The sequence below is a fragment of the Nestor notabilis genome, unplaced genomic scaffold (genome assembly GCF_000696875.1).
Source record: "Nestor notabilis isolate BGI_N333 unplaced genomic scaffold, ASM69687v1 scaffold5918, whole genome shotgun sequence".
NCBI classification, from domain to species: Eukaryota; Metazoa; Chordata; class Aves; order Psittaciformes; family Psittacidae; genus Nestor; species Nestor notabilis.
This window is the reverse complement of record NW_009941437.1, coordinates 22584-46560: the sequence shown is the minus strand read 5'-3', so window position 1 is coordinate 46560 and position 23977 is coordinate 22584. Positions and strand designations below refer to the sequence as shown.

The 23977-nt window shown below is 40.4% G+C and overlaps 1 protein-coding gene across 1 annotated transcript in view; it reads left to right on the top strand.

Annotated features, from left to right (window-relative positions):
- The window catches only part of HIPK3 (homeodomain interacting protein kinase 3), a 49779-nt gene that overhangs the window by 8408 nt on the left and 17394 nt on the right, over positions 1-23977 (top strand). Inside the window, exon 2 of the mRNA XM_010020881.1 lies at positions 21819-21942. Coding sequence (XP_010019183.1) covers positions 21819-21942 — 124 coding nt within the window. The remainder of the gene's footprint in view (positions 1-21818; positions 21943-23977) is intronic.

Genomic DNA, 23977 nt, shown 5'->3' with positions numbered 1-23977 from the left:
AAAAAGGAAATGCTTTCATAATCTTGAAGATAAAGAGCTCTTGGTTCTTGCTGTATTTCACTTTTTTTTTTGAGGTTGAATGATAAACCTAAGTGTTTGTCAAGGCTAAGGTTTTGGGAGGCAGCCTTTATTTTTTCACACATTAAAATAGATGTACTGAAACGTGAGCCGCCTTTTCAGTGCACTGATATTTATGTCACAAAGATCTGTTCGTCATACATCAGGGTGTGCATGAGTGGGGGTATATCGGGTAATTGCAGAGAACATCAGTGGTGGCTACAGTGCTGTATTTGTAAATATTGTGTCTGACTGCTCCCACTGTGCCTGGCGTGAAGATACGGCTGTGTATTTCTGTTGTAAGAGCAGCTAGTACTAGATCTAAATTCACTGTGCTTGAAAGCGAAGCCTGTACGTCAGCCCCTGTCTCTTCCATCTGGCATCTTTTGTCTTCAAAGGAGGGCTGTTCTGTGGGTGAAGGCTGCCTTCTGCACCAGCTCACAGCATCACAGCATTCAACGTGGGTGAAGGTGATGGAGCACATGCATGGGGGAAGAAGTCTACTGCATGTGTGGATTAAACCCAGCCGGCAGCAAAGTGCCATAAATTCTGGCGTTAATTGGCAAGTGGTAGAGCTGTCTGACATGAAAATAAGTCTTTGGGATGTAATTAAGTAAAATTAATATTCGTGTGAAAATAAGTTGCCTGAAATGGCCATATTGTTAAATATTTATACTGTATGTTTGAAAGTCCTTGGTCCTACAGGGCTAGCTAATAGTTTGGAGGGATTTTTGCTTGGACTATTAATAAAATACCTTCTAAGAAGTGAAACTGGATCAGGGGGCTGGGGAAAGCAAGCCAAAAGCAGTTCCCAGATAATATTTTGAAGCAGTTACATTTTGAAACTATGATGTTACCTTAAGAACATGTGAAGTGTTACTGTGCTTAAAAATCTTGGTTGGTTGGTTGGTATTTGGACAGCAACAGTTGATTAAAGGACAGGCCTAATGTAATGTAAACCAGTAGTACTTGCGGGTAGTAAGTAAGTGAGTCTTTATGCAGATGAGGTTATGCTGGTGAGGTGAAAAGTAAAATCATTTTTATCCCTATGAAGCATTTATTAAAACCCTGGACCTCCCTGCAGGTGTAGGTACAAAGAATGTGGGAGATAGAGCAATGCTACGGCCCTCTGTCCTATGTGCTTGCTGTTGGCAGTGGGCAGAAGCACACACTGATAGTACTAAGCCCCCACAGAAGAGGGATGAGGTGAAGCGTTGCCTTCCATCCTTGTTGTCTAGCTTGGTATGGTGTGGTGTCACTGCAAGGGGGCTTCAGCTCCATGTCTCAACAACAAAATCTGACCATTAGCCTGCTGAGTAATGGAAACACAACCGCATCCACGCTTCTTGGGGAAGGTCCTCTGAAACAATAGTAAATTCCAAATACCTTGGGGTTCACTTAATTTCCTTGTCTAAAAGTCTAAGCTTTGTTCAGTAGCATAAAGATAAATTCAGAATTATGACCAGAATGTCTTTCTCAGTGCACAATGTGTACTTCAAGGATGCATTATTAAAAATAGCTTGTTTGGAAATGCATCGTATCTGGGATTTTATATCAATGATTACATACTCTGCAAAATGCACTATGTCATCTGGATTCCAGTCGTGCAGGAGCCTGGCTGTGAAGCCCTTACTCTGTGCATCTTCAGAGCAGGCAAGCCAGACCTGTTCTCACTTCTTTGTGAAACTCATGTCTGATGCTCCATGGGATTCAGGATTTCTCACTCTTATCTTCATGATGGATGCTGTGCTGGGCTTACCATCTGCAAAACTACCTAAAGCAGTGAAACGGAGCAGTTTGCCAGTGGTGCTGTTGGTGCGTGACTGAAAAGTAGTCGGTGATGTTTGCTTGTGCGGGAAGCTTTCTTGGTGCAAAAAATCAGAAGTTTGTGGAATTTCGCTCTGTGCTTTAAGGTAAATGCTGCTGTTTCCCCCTTTGTAAATATCAAGGATGCTTCTGTTGTTCCGGGACAACAGAATGTTGTCATCTCTTGTGGTTCTCTTCATTTGGAGTTGCACTATAGTTGAATTGTTATCAGTATTTTGAATGCCTTATTGGATGTTTTTGAGGATGATAGGTTCTCAACCTTGTAGTCAGTCATTCAATACTAACTATTCAAAACGTTTAAAAACATTTCATGGTGAAATCTCTCATGAGAGTATGCTTTATTGTTCCAAGCGTAGTGGAAAAAGAGCTGTTTTTGTACACACCCAAACCGAATACTGAATATAAGTATTCAGTTGGTGTGTGTGTATATAAAACCATTAAACAGTGGGGGTTTGTTGATATTGCAGGTTCAAAAGTAATATGAATTTAAAATGGTTTTTAATTGTCCAAAATAAACTCCAGGAATTGAATTGAAATACTTTTTTCATTATTTTTATTACTGTCTCTCAATGAAGCTTACTTTGCTGTTAACTTTTGGATACGTGCATTTCATCAGCTCTTTGAAAACCTGCATGCATTACATTGCTTATGTACAAGGCTTTTATATAAATGTAACAATATATGGAGCTTAAAAATGGATATTACTGTAGTTTTATCAACTGAAAACATTCATAATTTCTGAAATTGGTTTGCGTTGTTAGGGTAATGCTGTAGGTTACAAATTGGTAGTAGCGCTTAATGATACTTGCCAACAAGGTCTTGATGTCAAGAGGGTTGTTTGGACTGGGTGTTGTGCCAAGTGCCTTTTTCTGAACCCCACTTGTGTTTGCATTGTGGAGCTGTTAAGTTTGTCACTCCTGATAATTAATCTTTCACTTCTTGCCATCCAGTACTGTTTTAGGTCAAGATCCAGTGTGTATTGCTTTATATAAAATATTCTATTTGTCTATGTGTATTTTGTTAAGAGTGTTTTTAACACCTTGGTGTTTCCATTAGCAATTCCACCTACCTCTGTCCCTCACTCACATGAAGAGTGACTTCTGAGGTGCATTTAAAACATCTTCTGCATCTTCTTTGGGGCCAAGTTTGAGTTCAGTAAACTGGCTTGGACTTCATCTTGTGGTAAATCCAGAGGCTACGCATTAGGTTTTTGGCTTCTCTAGAGAACTACCTGATGAATGAAAGAATGAATTCTCTGATTCTCTGTTGGCTGCTACCGGTGAGTGACAGCAGGGCTGGAGAGACCTCTGGCTGCTCCTCCAATTCTGACAGTAGCATAAGGGATTGCAGGATGGTGTCTCTGCACTGGTGTACTTGCTGTTCCCATCATGAGATAGTCACACTGGGCACAGTGTTGGTGGAGGTGCAGTCAATTTTGGATGCTTTACTTCTCTGGAAGAGTAGCTAGAAGTGGAGCATAGGGCCTCGGCATTTTTGGTGACAAGAGCAAAAAGGATGTAATTTGTAGATTATACCGTATGACTTCTGACGGGGCTTTGGTTTTATTCTAGCCTCGAATTATTGCAACAACTTCCACTAAGAAAGTATTCTTAAATCAAAAGCATTCCTGTACATGGAAAGTAGCTGGGAAGGCTCTGTAATTGAATTTGGTGTCTGTCTGAGTATGCTGAGTAATTTCTGCAGAGAGAGGTGCTAGCAAAAGCCAAGTGCTTAATTAACACTTGTTTACTTCTTGCTGTTTCTTTATTGGGTCTCTGCCTTGCCAGTAGATGAACCGAGTCTCTACTCTGACAGAGTTGTCAGAGACCTGTTTTTTCATGACCATCACCACAGAGAATCACAGAATCATTAGGGTTGGAAGGGACCTCTGGAGATCAACTGGCCCCAATCCCCCCCATTCTAACCTTTGAAAGTTTAGTCAGGGCCATCTAGAGCAGGAAGGTGTCCAGGCGGGTCTTCAATGTCTGCAGAGAGGGCGACGCCACAACCTCCCTGGGCAGTTCCAGTGCTCTGCCACCTCAACCTAAAGAATTTCTCTTGGTCTGTGTAATTTTCCTATTTAACATAGTTTTTAACACAGGCAGCAGTTGTTCAGCTGTTACAAACCTACCAACAAAGTTAGGAAACTGACAGGTATTTTAAGAAAGGCAAAAACTGCAACTCTGTGGGGTATTATGTGGAAGGATAATTGGGAATTACTGTGTGTCATTAGTGCCTGGGTAATCCACCCTGCCCTCTGAATTGCTGTCCCACAGGGTGATTGCTCATGGCATGGTGCCACACACCCTTTGGGATAGGCAGTTTGTAGCCAGGCACTTGTCTTCCTGAAAGAACAACTCCACTTTTGCCTAGACCGAGTAAGTGCTAATTTGATTTCACTTCATCTCTGCTGTTCTGAGGTTCCATTGGCTATGATTATTAAACGTTTACATAGGAGAAAGACCTTTTTCTTTGTATTTCTGTCTGTAGCATCATTATTAGCCCATGTACAAGTGATAAAAAATGACTTTCTACCCCCTCCCTGTTCTAATGTAGAGCTATCTGCTGTAAAATTAGAAGAGAGGCTCCAAAACTTAGTCTGGTATTTGGTGCAAATGTGCTGGGTTGGGTGGTGGTCATGCCTGTATGCAGATTCCTGTTTTGTAGCTATTTTTTGACACTTAAGCATTTTCATTCTGTGTATGTAGAGGATCGGGCTTACGTGAGACCACTGGCTGACTCTTGCAGGCTTGTATGGAATAATGCTGGTGTCATACCCTTTAAATTATTTACTTAACCAGTGTATATAGGTCATATTCCCCCAGGATAAATAACCTGTATCAACTTCAACCGTGTCACCAAAGACAGCGTTGTATGAATTAGGAATGCCAAATGCAGAACAGTAACCTCAGCCCTTCCTTTATGGACAGAACTAAACTTCTACTAGAAGTTAATTACTTTAGTGCTGTTCCCCCTCCTGGCTCGGTAGACCTGTAATTCCCTAGTTTGTGCATGGTGCTTGTGTTGGATTTCCAGACATTTCTGATGGTGGGTGCCAGGCTCATGCTTTGGGGAAGGCATCTTGAGTCCCTGTGGGGCAACTGCTGGGAAGGGGCAGTGTTCCTGCAGTTCGGATGCTCCAGTGTGTGCCATGGGATAGCTCATTGAGCATCTTCAGGATGGCTCCTCAAGAGCCGAGTCCCTGTGCTTGTCACAGGAGTGAACATAAACTGGTGCAATGCAGGAGGAGGAGGAGGAGGAGGCAGTGGAGGAGCTGCTGTGCGTGGCTGTTGTGGGGCTGGACACCCGGCTGCTCCCTGTGCCCTTCTGCAGCAGTGGGGCAGTTGGAGCAATGTAATGACACATGTACCTTTTAGGAAGCTAGTGTGTTTGTTTCTAGTTGCTTAAATGATGTGAAAGGCTGCTCTGTATGGCAGCGTGTATTATTTGCACACCCCCTGCCATGCATTACATGCCTGTATCCGTCCGTCTTGGTTGTTCATGTTTCTTCAGTGTACATAAAATCAGATGCCACAGCTTGTTTCCCCTTGCTGCTGGGCTTTGATTTCACCTTTCCTTCAGAAGTTTAGAAAGATATTTTCAAGCATTTTTGCCTTACCAGAGTGTTTTCTGGGGCTGTGCCTTCAGAAAGAACTCTCTCGTGTCAGACAAATCTAGTGTTTTGTCAAACAACTGTCTTGCAGGGTTGAGGTGAAAGCAAAAATGAAAGGCAGTACACAGGCCTTGTAGTAGCAAGTCAAAAAATAAAGTACTTCGTGTGTGTGTGTATATAGATATATATTATTTTGTGCCAAACTTCTGTAGGTCTGAGCCTATGTGAAAGTGTCTGAAAAATTAAAATTAGCCCATATTGTTCTAAAATATACTGCAGTGCTTGACACCTGAAGGGCTGTCACATGGGATTCTTCACGTAATTCCACTAGGCACTGTCCTCTAACCGCAGCATCTTAAGCAGATGCCTCTTTAGGGTATTGGTACTGCTAGGTATCCTTAGGAGTTCAAGTTCCTGCTGTTCTGCTCCAAAGGAAAAGTCCTTCATACCTGTAAATTAATAATTTGGGGGGGGACATATTTACCTTATCAATATACTATATTAGTTCCATGTTTGGGGAATGTTTCCATCACTTGGAAGCCTGTGGGTGTGTCAGGAATAGTGGTAAGTGGTGAACATGGCGAACACAGAAGGTTCAGGTCCCACTGCCAGCCCTTGGGGCATGGATACCTAACGTGGAAGGCACATGGGGAGGGTGGTGTGTTTGAGCAGCTCCTACTACGCTGCAGGTAGGTCGGCAGCGCTCTGCTCTGAGAGTCACTGGCTAATCAGTGTAATTATTTAGAGTATTTAAGTATCTTCAGTTAAGTAGCCAGTTTTGCTGCCTTAATAACATCTTATGCAACTGCACCCTTCCCACGCTCCGCGCTGGCTCAAGGCGACATGGCATGGGAGAATCCTTAGTGTACAAAAGAAGGAGGAATGCAAAGGGAGTCGCTAAAAGCAATGTGCTATTAGTAATGTTTTCTTTTGCAAGTCAAAAGATCTTTTTTTTTTTTTGTCATCTTCTTCCTAAGTCTCTTGTAAGTTACTCTATTTACAGCCTTTTTTCTTTGAATGGCCTGTTGTATGTTACCAGAGAGCTGGTATCTGAAAGGGATTGATACTCATTTCCCTGGGTATTAATCTGTGCTGTGGTTAAACACAGTCTCTTTGTATTTTTTATGAAACTTAAATTTTAATTTAACTGGATTGCAAAGAAAATGCCTTAATTTATTTTTATATTTCATTTATAGTCAAACAGAATTCCTTTTTTTTTTTTTTTTTTTTTTTCCCTTTTTGAGATCTTTTTTTTTTTTTGTCATCTTCTTCCTAAGTCTCTTGTAAGTTACTCTATTTACAGCCTTTTTTCTTTGAATGGCCTGTTGTATGTTACCAGAGAGCTGGTATCTGAAAGGGATTGATACTCATTTCCCTGGGTATTAATCTGTGCTGTGGTTAAACACAGTCTCTTTGTATTTTTTATGAAACCTAAATTTTAATTTAACTGGATTGCAAAGAAAATGCCTTTATTTTTATATTTCATTTATAGTCAAACAGAATTCCTTTTTTTTTTTTTTTTTTCCCCCTTTAGCCAGTCTTTTTTTTCTTCATTAGGCTCAGTTGTGACTTACCTAAGAAAAACATGAAAACTGTTTGTCATGCTTTGAAACCTGGTTTGTGGATCATGCACAAGGAACAAATGCATGCTTGGGGTAATGGGTTTTTATACATTTTATACAAACACTTATTAAACACATATTCCTGTGAAACAACAAGTGTATTTCAAGTAGATCTAAATGTCAGTACAATATCCTTTCGTTTGTAAAAGGGCTTAATCTCATTATTTTTCCTGTATCAAACGTAACCCGTTCTTTAAAAGGCAGGATGAGTCAGAGGCCTGCAGAATACAGGTGTAAGCATATAATAACCTTCTGAAGAGTGTAAAACCAGCTGTGAATGATCAAAGATCCAGTCAGTGTCCAGTCTCTGACAGTGACTGACAGCAAAAGTCTAAGAAAGGACAAAGGAGCAAAGAAGTACATTTATATTCATAGTTCCTAGTATGTTCTCCTACCTGCTGGCCCTTTAGCTTCTGTAGGTTGGACCTTTAGTGTAGCACATTAGAGGCAGTTTTGTGTTAAGACATGCAATTTTGACATGGCCACATCCAGCAGTGGAGCTCCATGGTGCAGTTCTCCCTTATGAAATAGAGTTTGTATCTGTTGTATGAAGAGGTCCCGATGAGGAGCTGCTCTGTGGTGGAACAGGCAGTTTTACTGCATGAGTAGCTAGTGCTTTGAACTGTGATTGTTGGCTGCCAATGTTGCTGAGCCAGTCAAGAGCCCAGGAAAACAGGGTAAATTGTGTCATGAAATTTTCCAAGCAGCTCTGTTCGAGTACAGCAGGAGAGTACTGTTCGCTGGTAGGGACTGTGGCTTGTTTTCGGAGCCCTTTGTCTGCAGCGAGCACATCAGCCTGTTCTGTCCCTAGCACAAATGTTGTTTTTGGATTGTGTTCCTAGTGTACTTTAGCCTTTTTGGTTATTCCCCTTTGCCTTCCTAAGGACACTTTGGGGCTCTTCATTAGGAAGGCCTGTGCTTTGTCTCCCACCCGGCATTACTAACATCAGGAAACAGAGTGTTGCTGTAAGAGGAGGAAGGAAGTTAGACTTCAAAATTCCCCAGCTTGGAACCAGTGGGGTTTTTTTGTTGTTGTTGTCCTGTTACTAAACTTAACTTCAAAATGTGTTGTGTGAAGCACAGTAAGAACCAGCTGTGATTCCACTTTGAGTTTGCTTCTGTCTGATTCTAGCTACAAATGGGAACGAGAGTAAAAATCCGAGGGCTCTTGGCTGGCTCTTGACACAGCTCTTGGTGACTGCATGAGAATGGAGGGGTCAGGGGTTCCTCTTCCTTGCTCTGCCTCTCACGCAGAAATGGAAGGGCAAGGGAAGGCTTTGCAGAGGGGAGCAGTGCAGGGCAGGGCAGGGCTTTCCAGCAGGACCACGCTGAGCGTGTGTGTGTGCAAGAACTGGTTTTGAGGTAGGTCACTTCTGTTCTCTCCTAGTTAGCTTCTCTGTGTATTAATTAATACATCTCCTCCATATCGCGTGTGTGTTAAGTGTGTGGAGAAGGTAAGTGTACGTACCTGCGAGTGTTCCTTTTGAGAGTGAAAACAAACGTTCTCCTGAGAAATGCTCGCTGAGAATGCAGAGCTGGATTTGCTTTCCCTGGGAAGTGGCTGGGAGTTGAGTTCTAGGCAGTCATCGATTTTCACAGCATCAAAATTGAGTCGTCTTTAAACTAAAAATATCCCACCAATATTAAAAATTAGATATTAATTTCTTGGTTGGCTGCCAAATGTGTTTAGCTTTCCAACCTGTGACTGATGTATGGTCCAGTTTCATTAGAACAGGTAATCCTGTGTCATGCATGTCTTGAATGTTCTTTGCAGCAAGCTTTTTTTGGGTTGGTTTGTTTTTTTGGTGGTTCTGTTTTTGTTGGGGTTTGTTTTTTTTTTTTAGAGCACTTTGGGAGCAAATTCATGATGAGCTTGTTGTAATAGTCACACACAGGATAAAGAAAATAGCTTATAGGTTTGTTCTGGAAATGATGACTTGACACTAGCCTCTGGCAGTGGAATTTAGCTATCAATAGCGTGTTAATCCAGTTAAGTAGAGAGCCTTTCATAGGGAAATACGAGTCATGTGTTCTGGCTAAATAATTAGCTTTAAAGTAATCATGCAACTTGTAAACATTGCCTCGATATTTTTGTGATTTCTTTTTTTGACATGATTATGACACAGCAATAACTCCCTGTTCAAGTGGTGGCACACACAGTGGCTGTGGGCGGGATTTGTTTCAGAGCATTCTCATCTAAAGCTGTGGTACTACATGTAAGCCCTGTCTTTGTCAGCTAGTTCTTGCCTGTTCCCATTTACTATTTGGAAAATACCAAATGCTATGGCAGTTATACACCACTTTTTAGAATCATAGCAAGTTTGTATTGAGACATACTGGTGACTTGGAGAAGTTTGAAGCCAATGCTCTGTTTTACCTACCTGCGAAGTAGGTGTCCCCAGGAGTCAGTTTTTGCCTGGACACAGTTGAGATCCCATCCTCTTTCACTCCTGGGGTATGAGCAGCGGTTCGACAGTTCACAATGGTTCCAATCAACTAGAGGGAAGAACACAGCCAGTTGAATGTATGGTGGCTTACTTCAGTAACTCCTGTTGAAACTTCAGTCTTTCAGTTCATAGATTTTTAGCATACTTTTTCTTTTCCTCTGCTGAACATTGAAACAAAGGAACTCTATGATTTCGCTTGTCTCTCATTTCAGTGGGTACACTGGCACCAGTGGGGGATAAGAAATACACAACACAGTGAGGTATGTGCTTATTCTGTAGGACAAAGCCTATTTTCAATAGCTGTCTTGAAGTTGGTAGAGCTGGTAATAGTGTGCTAAGAGTGCCATGCCATTCTTTATGAAAAGATGCTACTGTAGAGTCCTTAAACCTTCCAGATGTAAGATTTCAGCAGCTGGTCTTAGTGGATAAAATCTGCTGATGCTTGTTGGGTTAGTTGGCGTTACTAGTAGCTTAACCATGCTGCTTTGAGGTTGGAAAGATAATGGAAGCAAGTGAGTGGTAACCAGTCATCTGCCACAGTTCATATAAACTGCATGTGAACTTCAACTGAAGTCAGGGATGTGGAATTGGTAGTGAGTCTGGTTTTGCCATGTTTAAAATAATAAAAAATATTTAGAAAAAGGTCTGACATCTTTGAGAAACCTTCACAGCTTTAGTTTTGAGTCCTGTAAACCTGTTTACATCAGGTTTTATTGCGGCAGATCCATAAATGTGCTCCACTGTTACGGTCAGAACTTGCAAAAGCATATACGATCACTTCTTACTCTGTGGAATTGTAACCACCTCTGGGAGAAAACTTAGTAATCATAGTGCACTTTATTGCTGCATGATGCCTAATAAGCCTTGAAGTGAACACTGTAATGTTAAACTGACCATCCCTGGAGAACATAAAATGACAGCAGAATGTAATGATCTGTGTTTTGGAACAGAACCATCCTGCCTTTTATTTCAGAAGACAATTGCTTGAGATGTCGAAGTGTAGGTAAAGACCTCTTTCCTTGGTACTTCACCAAAGCAGCTTTTTGTCTTTAGGTACTCACAGTACTGTACCAAGACTTGACAAGTCTTTGACATACTTACTGTAGGCTGTAGTGGTTTTTATCTTCAGATTAAAATTTCTTTCAGAACCTGCAGCTTTTAGGATTTATTTTTTTTAATGTTTGCTGGGTTTTATGTCTTTCCCAGCTGGTTATTTTTAGTTACTGATGTTTTCAAAAAGAATCTGTGATCTTGAATCATAGTACAGGCTGATTTGCTCAAGGGCACTTGCAGCATCAGGGTCAGAAAATAATAATTAAAAAAGAGTTTGTCACTGTCTTCTGGTCCTGAGATGACTAATGAAAGTATTCTTATTTATCATTATGCTCTAATGGACTCTTCCTCATAAGGCTATGGTACTAGCCTCTTAAGTTTCTTGATCCGATGCTGTTCTTGTTTCCAGCTATTCTTAAGAGTTTATGTCTGTCTAAGTCTTCAAGTGTTCTGGCATCTCGGCAATTGTTTGATACTGGATAATTTCACTGCCTGCGTCCCAGCAGCATCATTAACGTGTATGTTGTTTGTAGAGACTTTTCAAGGCTGGTCGACAGCAGTTCTTCCTGGGTAATTCTAAACCGATGTATGGGTCTGTGTTGGCAGTGGGATTATTGCCAAGGATTTCTTTCAGTATATTGCTCTGCTTGTGATAGTTTATGCTACCCTATTAATGGATAATACAAGTTCTTGTTCATGTATAGTCAATAAAAAGTTGACTCTTTACTGCTGTCAATCTTAAAATCAAGATATCCCAACGAAACCATCAGGCAGGCTTTGGGGAAATTCATGTTATAAAAAAATCCAACTGAGCTGGTGCGAATGATCCTTTCTGATTTCACTGATAACCTGTGAGTGATGCCAGTGACTGAAAAGAGCTACAGGAACTTAATGGGTATGGACAAGAAGTGCAAAGATTTCCTCTACTCATAGAAGCATCTCTGTGTGTGTGCGTGTAGTTCACTTTTCAGGTAGCACGTTTGGGACGTTGCTGAAACGGAGCAGTAGTGAGCACTAGGGAAAATCTCTTTCAAGAAGATACTTCTTTGTTTCCCTTCCCAATTTCAGCACATACAGGTTGGACTTCTGGTTTTAGATGCAATTCTTCCTAAAAGTGAAAAAATCCAATGTGAGAAATCCCAGGAAACTTAGTGAACTTGACTCTAAAGGAAGTAAGAACCCTGTTAGTGAAGGCAGAGCACGGCCAGTGTTGGGAGCCTTCCTCAAAAGCAGTGACATAAAGCAGGGCTGGCCTTTGAAAGTTTGTCTTATCAGTTTGTGCCTATGACAGCATAATCTAAAGATAGTTCCTGGGACCAGAAAAGGCAACGCTTTGATTTGAGGACTTTTTCCTTGGAAAAGTCATGTATGCTGGAAACAACATAAGTGTGAATTCTGTGCATCTCTAGGAAGTTACAAGTACCTTTTTTTGAGGTTTGTTAACTGGACTTCAGCTTCCATGTTTTCAACGAGCAGGAGTTCCCAGTAAATACTCCTACTGTGTAGACTTCCCACAGTACATTAGTCTTTAGGGCAGTGTTCGGGGTTTGGCCACAGGTTATAATCACATACAAAACAGACTTCCCAGTGGTTTTACTTTTGCAATTTCTGTTAGTTGTTGGCATTTGAATAAATTTTCAGTTGGCATGTTTTGCTCTTGTGTTTTGTTGCAAGTCATTTTGAAGTTGAAACTCCCTGACACAGTATGGTGCCTAGATGCATTATGGATTTGATGTGGTATGTATGTCAATTCTCGGTTTAGGACGTATTTGAGAGTATTTCATAATCTTTATTGGTATTATATTAATGCATTTGTAATAGTTCAAACAAAAGGATGGTTGTGTTCTTGAAATAACTACTGCTGTTGTTTTGTGAAGTTCAGGAAGCGTTTTTTGCTCCTCGTGCTTTGCCAGCAGAGTGGCTTGTCTTGCAGAGGCTTGTGAAGTTCGGTGTGATGTTTTCTCTGTACATTGAGAAGAGCAGGCAGTGAAGGTAGCTTACCTTTCCTTTTTCTCTTGGAGACAAAACTTCCTAAAGAGCCCCAACTGAACAGGCAGTGTGCGGCAGCCCAGTATGAGCATGTGTAAATGAAAGGAAGATCACTGTCTATTTGATCCTTGTTGTTTCTGCTAATATTGCCAACAAGTGTGCCTTTAATAATGTGTCCGTCTATATTGGGAACAGAGTGAAGTTTTTGGCCATAAATAATGAGCTGTTTGCAATTATTAGTGTTCTGGACTGGACTCAAAGGGTTTACTCAGATGAAAGGCTCCCATTATTATCCAGTTAATATCTAGATTCCATTATTATCTATCTTTCCTTTAAACTGCACTCCCCATTTTTAACTTTTATTTGCTCTGACAGCAAAATGATTAACATTCTGCTTGATTAAAAAGAAATCCCGGTGTAGTCTGGTTACCCTCATTTTCTGCTCTTCAGTGTGGTGGTAGAAGGTCTGGATATTGGGCAAAAATGGCTTTAAAATTATATCAGCGTGTTTATTATATAGTGAAAAAAATAAATGGAAAAGCCAAGCCCTACACTATGTTTTAGCCTTTGGGTAGTGTGTGTTACATTTTTGTATGTAATGTTACTTTAAAGGTGTTTGCAAAAGCAGAGCTTGCAGCAGTGCTGCTGGGCTACTTTGCTGTAGTCGCATTCCTTTTGCAGCATGTTGTCGGGGTCTGATATGACATCAATCTGGATGTAATAGATACAGAGTTAAGCACTTTATTTCAGGATCTGAAACTCTTCTAAGAATAGACAGGCTCTCCTTTCCACAGGAAAGGACAAGTAAATGAAAATGGGATACCAGGGAAGGAAAAACAGGGGAAAAGCAAAGTGGAGAAAGTATGTAAGAAAACCAAAAAATGAAAAAACCCAACAGCCTGGTCCTGGTGGGGTTCGAGGCAGGGGTGAAACACGTGAAGGGACCATTGCATTGTGGCTCCTTTCTGCAGTGCAGTGGCAAGCAGGTGATGGGACGTCCTGGAAGGTTGAAGTCTAGCAGTCTAACGTGCAAGAATAACCTGTGTCATTTTCCTTGCTAGCAGTCCGTAGGTTTAATTCAGCAGGGCGGAAATAAATAACCTTTTATGTTTTCTAATGCAACTTCTTAGTTTTGCTAGAACGTTGGCAGACGACTTTCCGCAGTGCCCCAAAGGGCAGGTATGCTCTTCAGCACTTCCCCGTGGTTACGTTAGCGGGATCACTAAACCCTGGGTAATGATGTGACTGGTTCTTGTGGTGTCTGTTTACACCAAGGGTCTAATCATAGAAATCTGTATGGGAAGAACTCCCCAAGGCAGCCAGTCAGCTCACTTGCCAGTGCATCATAACGGGCTACAGCAGCATACCAGTTAAAGTTCAGGTTGTTGGGTGTTGAGGGTGTTTTTCTGCATTGTTATGTGGAAGATTCTGATAAAATGTGTATCTCCTGGGTATAAATATAGCAGGAGATTTATAACCTAGAGGTGTTTTAGAATATTCTTATTCACCAAAATGTCTCTGCTAGTGTAACCTTGAGAACACAGATTTAATTTCATGCATGTTAACCCACCTGCCTCAGTTGCTGCTCAGTGGCTTTCTTGTGATGTTTCTATGTTTTATTTATTTTGGGTTTTCTGACTTAGCAGCTGGCATAGCTATTAGAGGGGTATACCCAGAGTTTTAAGTGTTAATTTCTCCTACAAATCTTTTGCTTGTTTGTGTTTTAAAATAAAACAACTTTTTATTGTTGTCAGTTTGATTCTTGATTTGTCAATGTTTTTTATAATCCCGTATCACTCCATAAATTTTCTGTAACAAAAATGCTGACACTTTTCTAAATTTACAAGTCCTTTTTTCTTTCTTTTTTTTAATTTTTTTTATTTTTTTTATTCTGACAGTTTCTTTCTTTGAGAGTAGGATTATGTTACGGGCAGCAACCCTCGGCCTACAAGTCAGGATGGTAGACTGTGAAAGTCTGATTCCATAATAGACAGTGAAAGTCTTATTCCAGTATTATGTGGGACCTTATTCAGAAGGTAAATAAGACCAACATAGTAGCTCATACGAATACAGAATGATCTGGAGGCCTGAGGTGTGAATAACAGGACTTTGCTCTGCCTCTTGGGGAATATTGTGTTGATTTTTGGTGAGCTTTCTGGAGCTCAATCTGTAATTTTAAGTAAGAACTTATCAGCCTGAGTTGCAAAATTCATGAGAATGTCACTTTGCGTCATCCCGATGGGCATACACCAGCAGTAAAATCCCCATAAATACCTTTGGCAGTGGATGAGGACGTGGCAGATGATGTTACCCTCTCGGGTGTCTGCGTGGCGTGTTCCTTTTCTTGCGGTATGCTTGCTGCAAGAACTGCTGTGCAACAGCTGTATGCTCCAAAAAGATTCCAGTTGTTGTGTGATTTCTTAGCCTCTTGGGGCTGAGCTGCAGACCTGCATCAGGCAGGTGAGTCTTTGCCTTGTGTTGGAGGGCAAACCCTTTTGCAAGTGTTGCTGCAGAATGAAAGGAATTTTCCTTTGTGTCTTCAGGGTTGACTTTCCTTTGGTCTTGTGTATGTGGGGTTTTTCTGTTTCTTTTGGTTTTGTTTTTTTATAGGTGGTTAATATAAAATAATCTATTATGATTTGTATGATCTTTGATGTAACATCCATGTCCTTGTGTTCTCTGATATTTTTACTGAACTACGCAAAAGTGAGAATCGGTGTAAATATGAGACGCTCGTTCTTATCTATTATATCAGAAACTGATCCTTGTGTTCCTTGCCTTGTGTCTGGTGGGAGTCCCTTGGTAGTCCTAAGGAAGCAAGCAGCCTGATCTGCCTAAGGATGCTTCCTTAGGGCTACTCTGGCACTGTACCCTCAGTCTAGATGTAGGAATGTCGTCATCAGCATGCAAGCACCAGAAGCCTGCACACAATACTGACTTACAAGGTCTTGCTGTTTGTGATGAGGATGCTACAAACAAGTAAAATGGAAGGATACAGGTTCTTCAGGAAGGACAGGCACCGGGAGATGAGGAGGAGTTGTTGCCCTCCATGTCAGTGGATGAAGCTGGAGTGCATGAAGCTCCACTGGGAAATGGATGAGGAGCCGATGACAGCTTGTGGGTCAGGATTAAAGGGAGAGCAGGGACAGGGGGTGTTAACAGTGGGGGACTGCTACAGGCCACCTGGCCAGGAAGAACCTACTTTGCTTAATTTTCAAGTAATTAAAAACCTGCCTAGTATATCAAGTACACAAATAAATCACTTGGTAAGCTGCAGTCTTTCTGAGCAAAACCAAAATCATGAAAAGGCAGAAGTATAAACATCATCTGGTTTTAATAACAACATCTCATTTCACTAGAGATAGAGAATAAGTGGAAAAGAGTTTATTGAAGTCACATTATTCTCAGCTAAAAAAAGAACAACTAGATTATTATCTTTAATACTTCTGGCAAGTGGTAAGAGAGGGAGTATTGGGTTAAAATTTGTGATGACTTGTTCAAAACAAATGTCTTTTTTCAGTATTAAGAAAGAGTGCTAGAATAGTTTGCTTGTAATTTGGTACTTGACAGAATTACCTAGGATTTATTTGGGTTTTGTCTGGTTTAATTTCTTGCCTTTTTTGATCTGTCTTCAGTTGTGAGCACTATGTTCTAGTTTAATTTTTTTTTCTCTCAGTGATTGCTGCTCTTTGTAAGAAGTTGCGTATTTGTTCCTCTCTCTAGATCAGGTTTTAAAATTCTCTCTCCTCAAGGGCAGATCACAGTTCAAAGTTAAACTGGCAGCTGCGTGTCAGTGGTACCTTACACCTAACAGTGGAAGGCTCTGATGTTAGGTAGGTCTTTTCTAGCCACTGAACGTTGTGTAGTTCTGTGAAATGTTTTGTTATGCTAAAATGAAGTGTTTTCTACCGGGAAATGAGAATTCCTTCTGCTCAGCACTATGGACACCACTGCAGCGATACCGTAGCCCTGGAAGTTCACAGGAGATCCGGTGCCTTGTTTCCTCCTGTCCTCACTGTCAGTTGCTATGTGAGAGTCTGGTAGCGCTCCAGACTCCTTCGAAGGAGGAATGAAATTATGAATGAGGGTATAACTTCTCATTCCATCCCAAACATATTTGTTCTCCCTGTGTTTTGTGATCTATGGTGATGGCCCTAAATTTCAGAGCAGTGGTTTTGATTCTTTCCTGCCCCCTCAAAGACACAGATGCCTCTATACAGCTTTACTAATGTTTCCAGAGTTTGTTTCTGAGCACTTACATTTTGCTTTCAGTTTGAATCTTACCTTCGTAGAATTTAAAAGAAAACAACAAACCAACCAAAAAAAACCCCACCAAAAACTTCAGAGTTTGCTGGTTCTGTACTTCCTAATACCTAGTCATAGCAGAGTTAAAAGAACAGTAGAAAACTGTACAAGAAAAGCCAGGCTTCTGAGTGTAAATCTGTAATGCAGTTTTGCATTATAGATTTACAGCAACAGTCCTTTCGAAGGACAGGGGTCAAGCTTGTTATCTGGCATACCATACCTGTGCTTCAAAGACCAAATGTGCATTAACAGATGGCACTACCAGTCTGTATTCTAACATCTCAATGTGTTTAAAAGCAAGAGACGGTTCAGCTATGAAAGTATTTCTGAAAAATCACTCAAGCGAACATCTTGCCTCTAACATGACTTTTTATAAATTTTAGTGACATAATTCTAACAAAATGGCATTAAGAATGAAAGTTATTTTGACCATGAAGAAGACTGCAGACTCTTTAGTTTGGATCAAGGTGTTTGCTTGAGTAGCTCTTATCTTTGTGCAGCGACAGTGATTTTAATATGTAGGAAGTGACACACACGTATGTTATCAGGTCTGTGGTCTATGTATTCTGCTGGGTTGTTGCTGGAGAAAGTTCACTATAGCAGCAGGTTGTGCTTCAGTGTTTCCTGATGCAAGTTGCTTGAACTCTACACAATTGATGGCTGTTTTTATTATACATTGATATCAACTTTGCTGTTTAATCTAGATATTTTTTCTGTCAATTCATTCTTAAATACTTTTTATTTTTTCTTTATTTATGTATTTATTTATTTATTTACCTCAGCAGTGGCCCATGATTCAAAGGCTAATTGTATTCTGGCTTTAAAACCCCCAGCTTTTATAGTTACATCAGTCTTTAATCTCAAAAGGGGTGGGGGATTCATTGGTTTTCTGTAGTGAAGCAGGGCATTAGGAACACGTGGCTGCTTCTCTTCCTTTATTTTATATACAACTTGAGTAATGTTACTGATCATTCATTCTTTCCTGAAACTTTGTAGTTCTAATCAGGGTTTCCTCTTGTACCCAAGTCTCTCCAAGTCTTTAATTTATTTTGTCCTTCTCTGCGTCTTTTCTATTTGATGTATCCTTTTTCAGATGGGGGTGACCAAAACTGAACACAGAATTCAAAAGTGAACACACACTATTCAAGGTGAGGGAATATCATTAGTTTTATATAAGACATAATAATTTTTGGTATGTCTTTCTCCTTTAAAAATAAATACTGATGTCCTGTTTATTTTTGCTCCCAATTTTAAGATACTTTTCATGAGTAATCTGTAAAGTTGTCTAGAGTTTTGTTTTTTGGGTTTTTTGTTGGAAAGTTGGTTAATTTATAATTTATCAGTTCTTATGAGTAATTAATGAAAAATGTATGTTTATTTTCACTGCAGTTTACTATACACCATGTATGATCTACTGTCACTGTGTTGATCTGATTGCATATTTGAAATTCCTTCTGAAGTCCGTCACGAATGTACTAGAGAGCCAACTGTTCTGTATATCCTTCCTCATCTACAGATTTTGCCTTTAAATGGTTCATTCCCACTGCATCCTTCAGGTTACTGAAGTGTACTTGCTGTGGGTTTTGGTTTTTTTCTGAGTATTGCTACCTTGATTTGGATCCCTCTAGCCTGGGGTCTTTCCTGTGTTCTTGTACATCTCGTGAAAAGGTTTGCACTACTCCATGTTCATGATAAAGACTGGTAGTTGAAGAAAATGAATGCTACATGAGAATACTCATTAGAGTGCCTGCTACCATCTTTCATTAACTTACTCACTGCATCTAATCCATTTCTTAGCCCTCCTTTCTTTAGAGGAAAAATTAGACGTCTCACAACCCATATCTGGTCATCCCATTCATGAAGCTTATGCTGACATTATGCTGGTAATGGGAGTATGGAGGGCAGGAGTGTTATTCTCAGCTTTGTAATCTGTTTTGACTTTAACTCCTGCAAATTGGGTTTGTTCACATGAGTTTTCTTGATCCGTAGGGTGACTTTGACCATCTTACCCTTTTGATGACTTCTTTGCATTAGTATTTGTTATAGTGATGATGGTGTGTTGTATCCAGAGCAGATAATTATTAGGCATTGTTGTAATGAACAATGGTAAATAGGGGTAGTAACATTTGCCTTATGTGAGAAGCGTATCAATTTGGTGTTGCATGCTCATATTAGAAATGTCTCCATTTACCTTCAACTGTATAAATTTATAGAAGCCCAAACTTACGGAGAGCCAGTACTAAAGTTCTTATTCAGGATGTTTGAAATTGCAAAGTTAAAATGGCTTGTTAAGGCTTATATGCCTGCTTGGAAAGAATTTTGCTGCCAAACCTGTAATGAAGAGTTAGGACTGCCAAGGATATTCAAGCGTTCCTAGTGTCCAGCATCTCTGGAGTAGGCAATAACACTTGGGAAGGAGCTCTGTGCTCCTCATAAAAGCACTGTTACCTTCAGCTTCTAGCGTGGAAGTTGGTATGGGTGATGGCTAAAGGTTTTGGTCTTGGAAAGAGATCACATAGATGTATTGAAAAGAGTGGGAGACAGGAGGGGAGGAAGGCTATTTATATATTCTTTATATACTCTTCACTCATACAGAGAGTGGCAACCTGGTGGCCATAAATAAAACAGTGGCATGTGGGAGACAATAGATACATTTCGTACTGCCAGAAGAGAAATGGAAATAAAAATTGCTCTGTCTTTTTAATCTCACTTCCTTGATCTGTAAGGGGGGTTTGTGTAGTGTGCATGTGTTACGGGACCTCCAGTGGGAACAGAGTTGAGAAATTACACGTGCACTCAACAGAACTTTTCATAAAACCAGCAGTTCTGGGAAGCTGCTGGTTTTACTTATTTTGTGCTAAGGAACACACTTATTTCCTTTCCCTCTTTTTGTGTGGGAAGTCAGGCGCTGGGAAGTGAGGAGCACCAGTCTTGCCTCTCTTTAAATACATCCCTTTTCCTTAGACTTCTTAGTGCTTTTACTGGTGTTGCAGAACCACTTGGTACCCATGAAAAATTAACAGATGACTGTATTTTGAAATGCTGTAAATATTCTTTTTTTGGTGGTCATGTCTACCCTTATCCTTCTTCAATTTGCAATCCTATCCCTCAAAAGAGACGAGCGACAGACCGACTGACTGCGGCTATTTTTGTAGGGTGCACATATTAACTGTTGAGTAAATGTAAGAGGTTTTAAAGAGCTTATTTTAGCAGAAGCATTTGTGAAAGCCCCTATATCCATAGGCTGTGTGTATACTCATTAACTATTCAGGGTTGTAACATAATACAACAAAAGGAAGCGTATTTTAGCAGAGATCTGTAACAACCGTGCACAGGCTGCCACCCAGCTGGTGGCTGAGGGCAGCCATTGATTACTACTATTTCTAGTCTTGTGGCATCTAGACGTATTAAATTTATTTCTTGGATAATGAAACTAGCTAACACTTACTGCAGTGGCATGATCCTGCATCACAAAAATACATATGGTTGATCCCCAGAAGTTTTTATTGTAATCAAATCACTGTCGATGAACGTGCAGCCTTGGAGCTTGGAGTATGTCTGTGTGCAGCGTCTGCCAACTACTCCGTGTGGAAAGGAATGGTGATGTTTCAGCTCTTCATTGGCCGTATAGCCACAAAATAGCTTCTCTGCCCCAGTGTTGCATGAAAATAACAATCTGTTCCCGATCCAGTACAAGTTGGTGAATTAAAGACTATTTTGATAAAGGTAAATGTCAGAGGAGAAGATAAATGAGAATATGTAGGAGTTCATTGTGGTTGGAGATCGTTTTGTATGTGGAAGGTCAGTGTGACACACCAGCTTGTGCTGAAGTGTAAGATTGTTAAGCTGTTATACGGGTCAGAAAATGTGATTTTTCCCCGACCAGTTGCAAGGGGAATTACCCTGACGGTTTTAACCACCTTCTCCCTGTTCTGTGACATGTTAAGCTTACAGATAGTCTGTTTTAAAAGTAAATCACTTCATAGTGTGATACTTGAAATAATACTTTATGTCTCTGGGTATCTTTCTCTACTGGCATGCGGATAGATTTTAATACTTTTCTCTTTTGTTAGTAGATTGAATGAACTGAGAGGGAAGGTTTAAAAAGCACAAACACAATTAAAACGGGTATCTGTGAAATACTTGAGTTATGTTCCACTTGAACAGAGATGTTAAAAGCCCCTTTAGCAGCTGTGTCAATGCCATTTTTCCTGGGTTTTGAGTACAGAAAAAAACCTCAGATGCTGTTGGTTAAATAATTCACATCTATTTCAGGTGAAAAATAATACCTGATACCTTTAGCAAGTGCGATGTTTTCAAGTATGTGATTTAAAAATCGATCACATTGAATTGATGTGAGTGCATTAAGGGATTTGCAGTTATGTAATTAAATTGGTATTTTAAAAAGCTTTAAGTGTACTGTCCAGTTGGGAAGTGTACAAGTGGATTTTCAGGTAAATCTTGTTTGGTTGGGTTTTGAGATACATGCCTGTATTGTGTTCAGAATGGAGTTACAGGCGTGTGACACTGAGTGGATGAATTGTTTGGGACATACGGGAGGAAAGGCAAAAGTGTTGGATCAGCAGCGTGCTGGTTTTCAGGCATATCAATGATTTCATGTATGTAGCAAACTGATACTTGTAGGAAGAAAACCCCCGACGTCTTGGAGCTGTAAAGTTTTGCCACGGATAAGGACAAATGCATTTGCTGATGCTATGACTTTATTGAAATAATCAGCCTGTGTTTTCAAATAATTTTGAAATTTATTTATTTGTTTTCAAATAATTCTGAATAATATTTGGGGTTGTTGTTTGTTCTTTGTTTTGGGTTTTTCTTTGTCATGTTGGATTGTTGAATTACTGTTTTTTCCCAAGAAGAAATACAGTAACCATGTTTAATTTGCAGAGCACCAGAGATCATACTGGGATTGCCGTTTTGTGAAGCCATAGACATGTGGTCGTTAGGCTGTGTGATTGCAGAGCTGTTTCTTGGATGGCCACTGTACCCAGGAGCACTGGAATATGACCAGGTAGTAAAATAGATTTCACAAGCATGTGCACACTTTTGGCAACTTAAGAATTTCAGATCATTACATCCAGGATTTCAGATGTTCATAATATCCCCTATGAAATAGTATTTCTTCAAGTCTGTTCAATGCTTTTAATTTAGTCTTTATTGATTGTCCTAGAAACATAAATCTTGCTTCGAGACAGAACTGTATATTGTGATGCTTTTCTGCATGAAATTGCAATTTTTCCTTTTTTTTTTTGTTTTTGTTTTCCCTGTCTTGCAAAATAAATCTTAGTATTGGAGCTGCTTTTCCTGACGCAAACCAAAGCTTGTGGCTACCATCATTGCATTATAATCTCTCTTTTACTTGCAAAGGGGATGACTCTTGAATGCTTGTTCATATGTCAAGATTAGTTGTCTTCTAAATAGTTTCTGATGCTTTCTGGAAATCCAACATAGCTCAACGATTTCAGAGCCTATACTTTATGAGACACGAGAATCAACCATTACAACGATACTGTATATATGCAGTGGCAAAGCTTAAAGATGTGCTGTTTGTGTTGTTGAAGTTTTCAGCTACTGACACCATTGGCATTAGTGAGATGACGTAAAAAAAGAATATTGTAATGAACGTTGTAGAACACTTTCTATTTAGAACACTTAAGAGAGAGAAGTCTTTAATTTTTCTAGTATAATATGGTCATTTGAAAGGAGCATAATCAGCATTCTGACTATCCCCAACTGGTTTGGAACTTTGACAGTGAAGGAGTGCCAGGTGTAACAGCACTGGAGTTTTACTAACTGCTGCATCCATTCAGTTCAGGGGCAGTTCCCCCAGCATGTTCTTTAGGTTATTTAAATCGTGATCCTCATGTAGTGAATGAGCTTTTGGCTCCCTGTGTTTACAGGTCAGACTACTTTTCTAAAAATTAATTTGTCAAAACCACTGAGTGGATATATTGATTTTGGTAACAGTGCCTATTTCAGTTTACTTCATTTACACATAAATTCAGTGTTTCATGGAAGTAAGCTGTGGGGTGATGCTTCAATGCATTTAGAAGGCCTTTGTGCATGGTATTGCAGTTAAAATGGAGAAGGAAAAAGGAAACTACTAACCACCATATAATTCACTATGCTTTTTAAGGAAAAAGTGGGTTTTGGAAGGAATTTGTAGTAGTGACTCAAAAATCTCCAAGAACTTGGCAAATTTATTTACATCTAGTTTTGGAAGAAACTGCAGGAGAAGATCTGGACTTTCAAGTTAAAAAAACAAAGGGAGGGGTGCAGAACGTGTGATTTCCAGGATTACATCCACTTTGATCCCTGCACTGCTGTAACTAGTTGTTAAAAGGGATGCTGCTGTGGGAGAGGAAGGACTTGTAAGCCCAGTTCATGGTCTTCTGATCATGATCTCACATGTAGGCAGATGCTGCTTCTGGATGTGGAACAAAGATTTGGACGAAGTCTTCAGTTGCTTGTGATGAAGTAGGGGTTCGAATGGTTGAAAAGGCTGCCTGTGTCCTGATTCTGTGCTCAAATTAACTTGTCATTTGTCATAATGGCAGCAGCCCAGACTGTTAATTAACTTGCGCCAACAGGCTTACATAGCTGTGAGCCTCTGGCTCTTGCACAGAGAGCAGTAACAGCATAAAGCTCTGTCTCATGATCATGAGGATCTTTATTCAGGGTGATACAGAGTCTCACTTGAAAAGACAGGACCTCCTTTCCCCTGCAGCGCTGCAGCCAGCTTGTCGTGCACAAAGCCCAGGCAGGTGAAGGCGGTCGAGTACGGTGCACAGTGCCTTCCTTTGTAATGCTGGATGGCTTGTCTCTGCACAGCTTGAGCAACCCAGGTCCTTGGGACAGTGTATTCCTGTCACTTGTTTTTTGCCATCGTAGGCCCAGGGCGAGCATGGCTCAACCTCTGGGTACTGCCAGACAGCGCATGTGAACAGCGTTGTCGCCAGTGGCAGCCACCCCGCAGCATGCTGCTGTACTTCATGCAAGTAACTGTATGGATGAGGGTTAATCTTCGTGCCCATAGATTTTTCTGT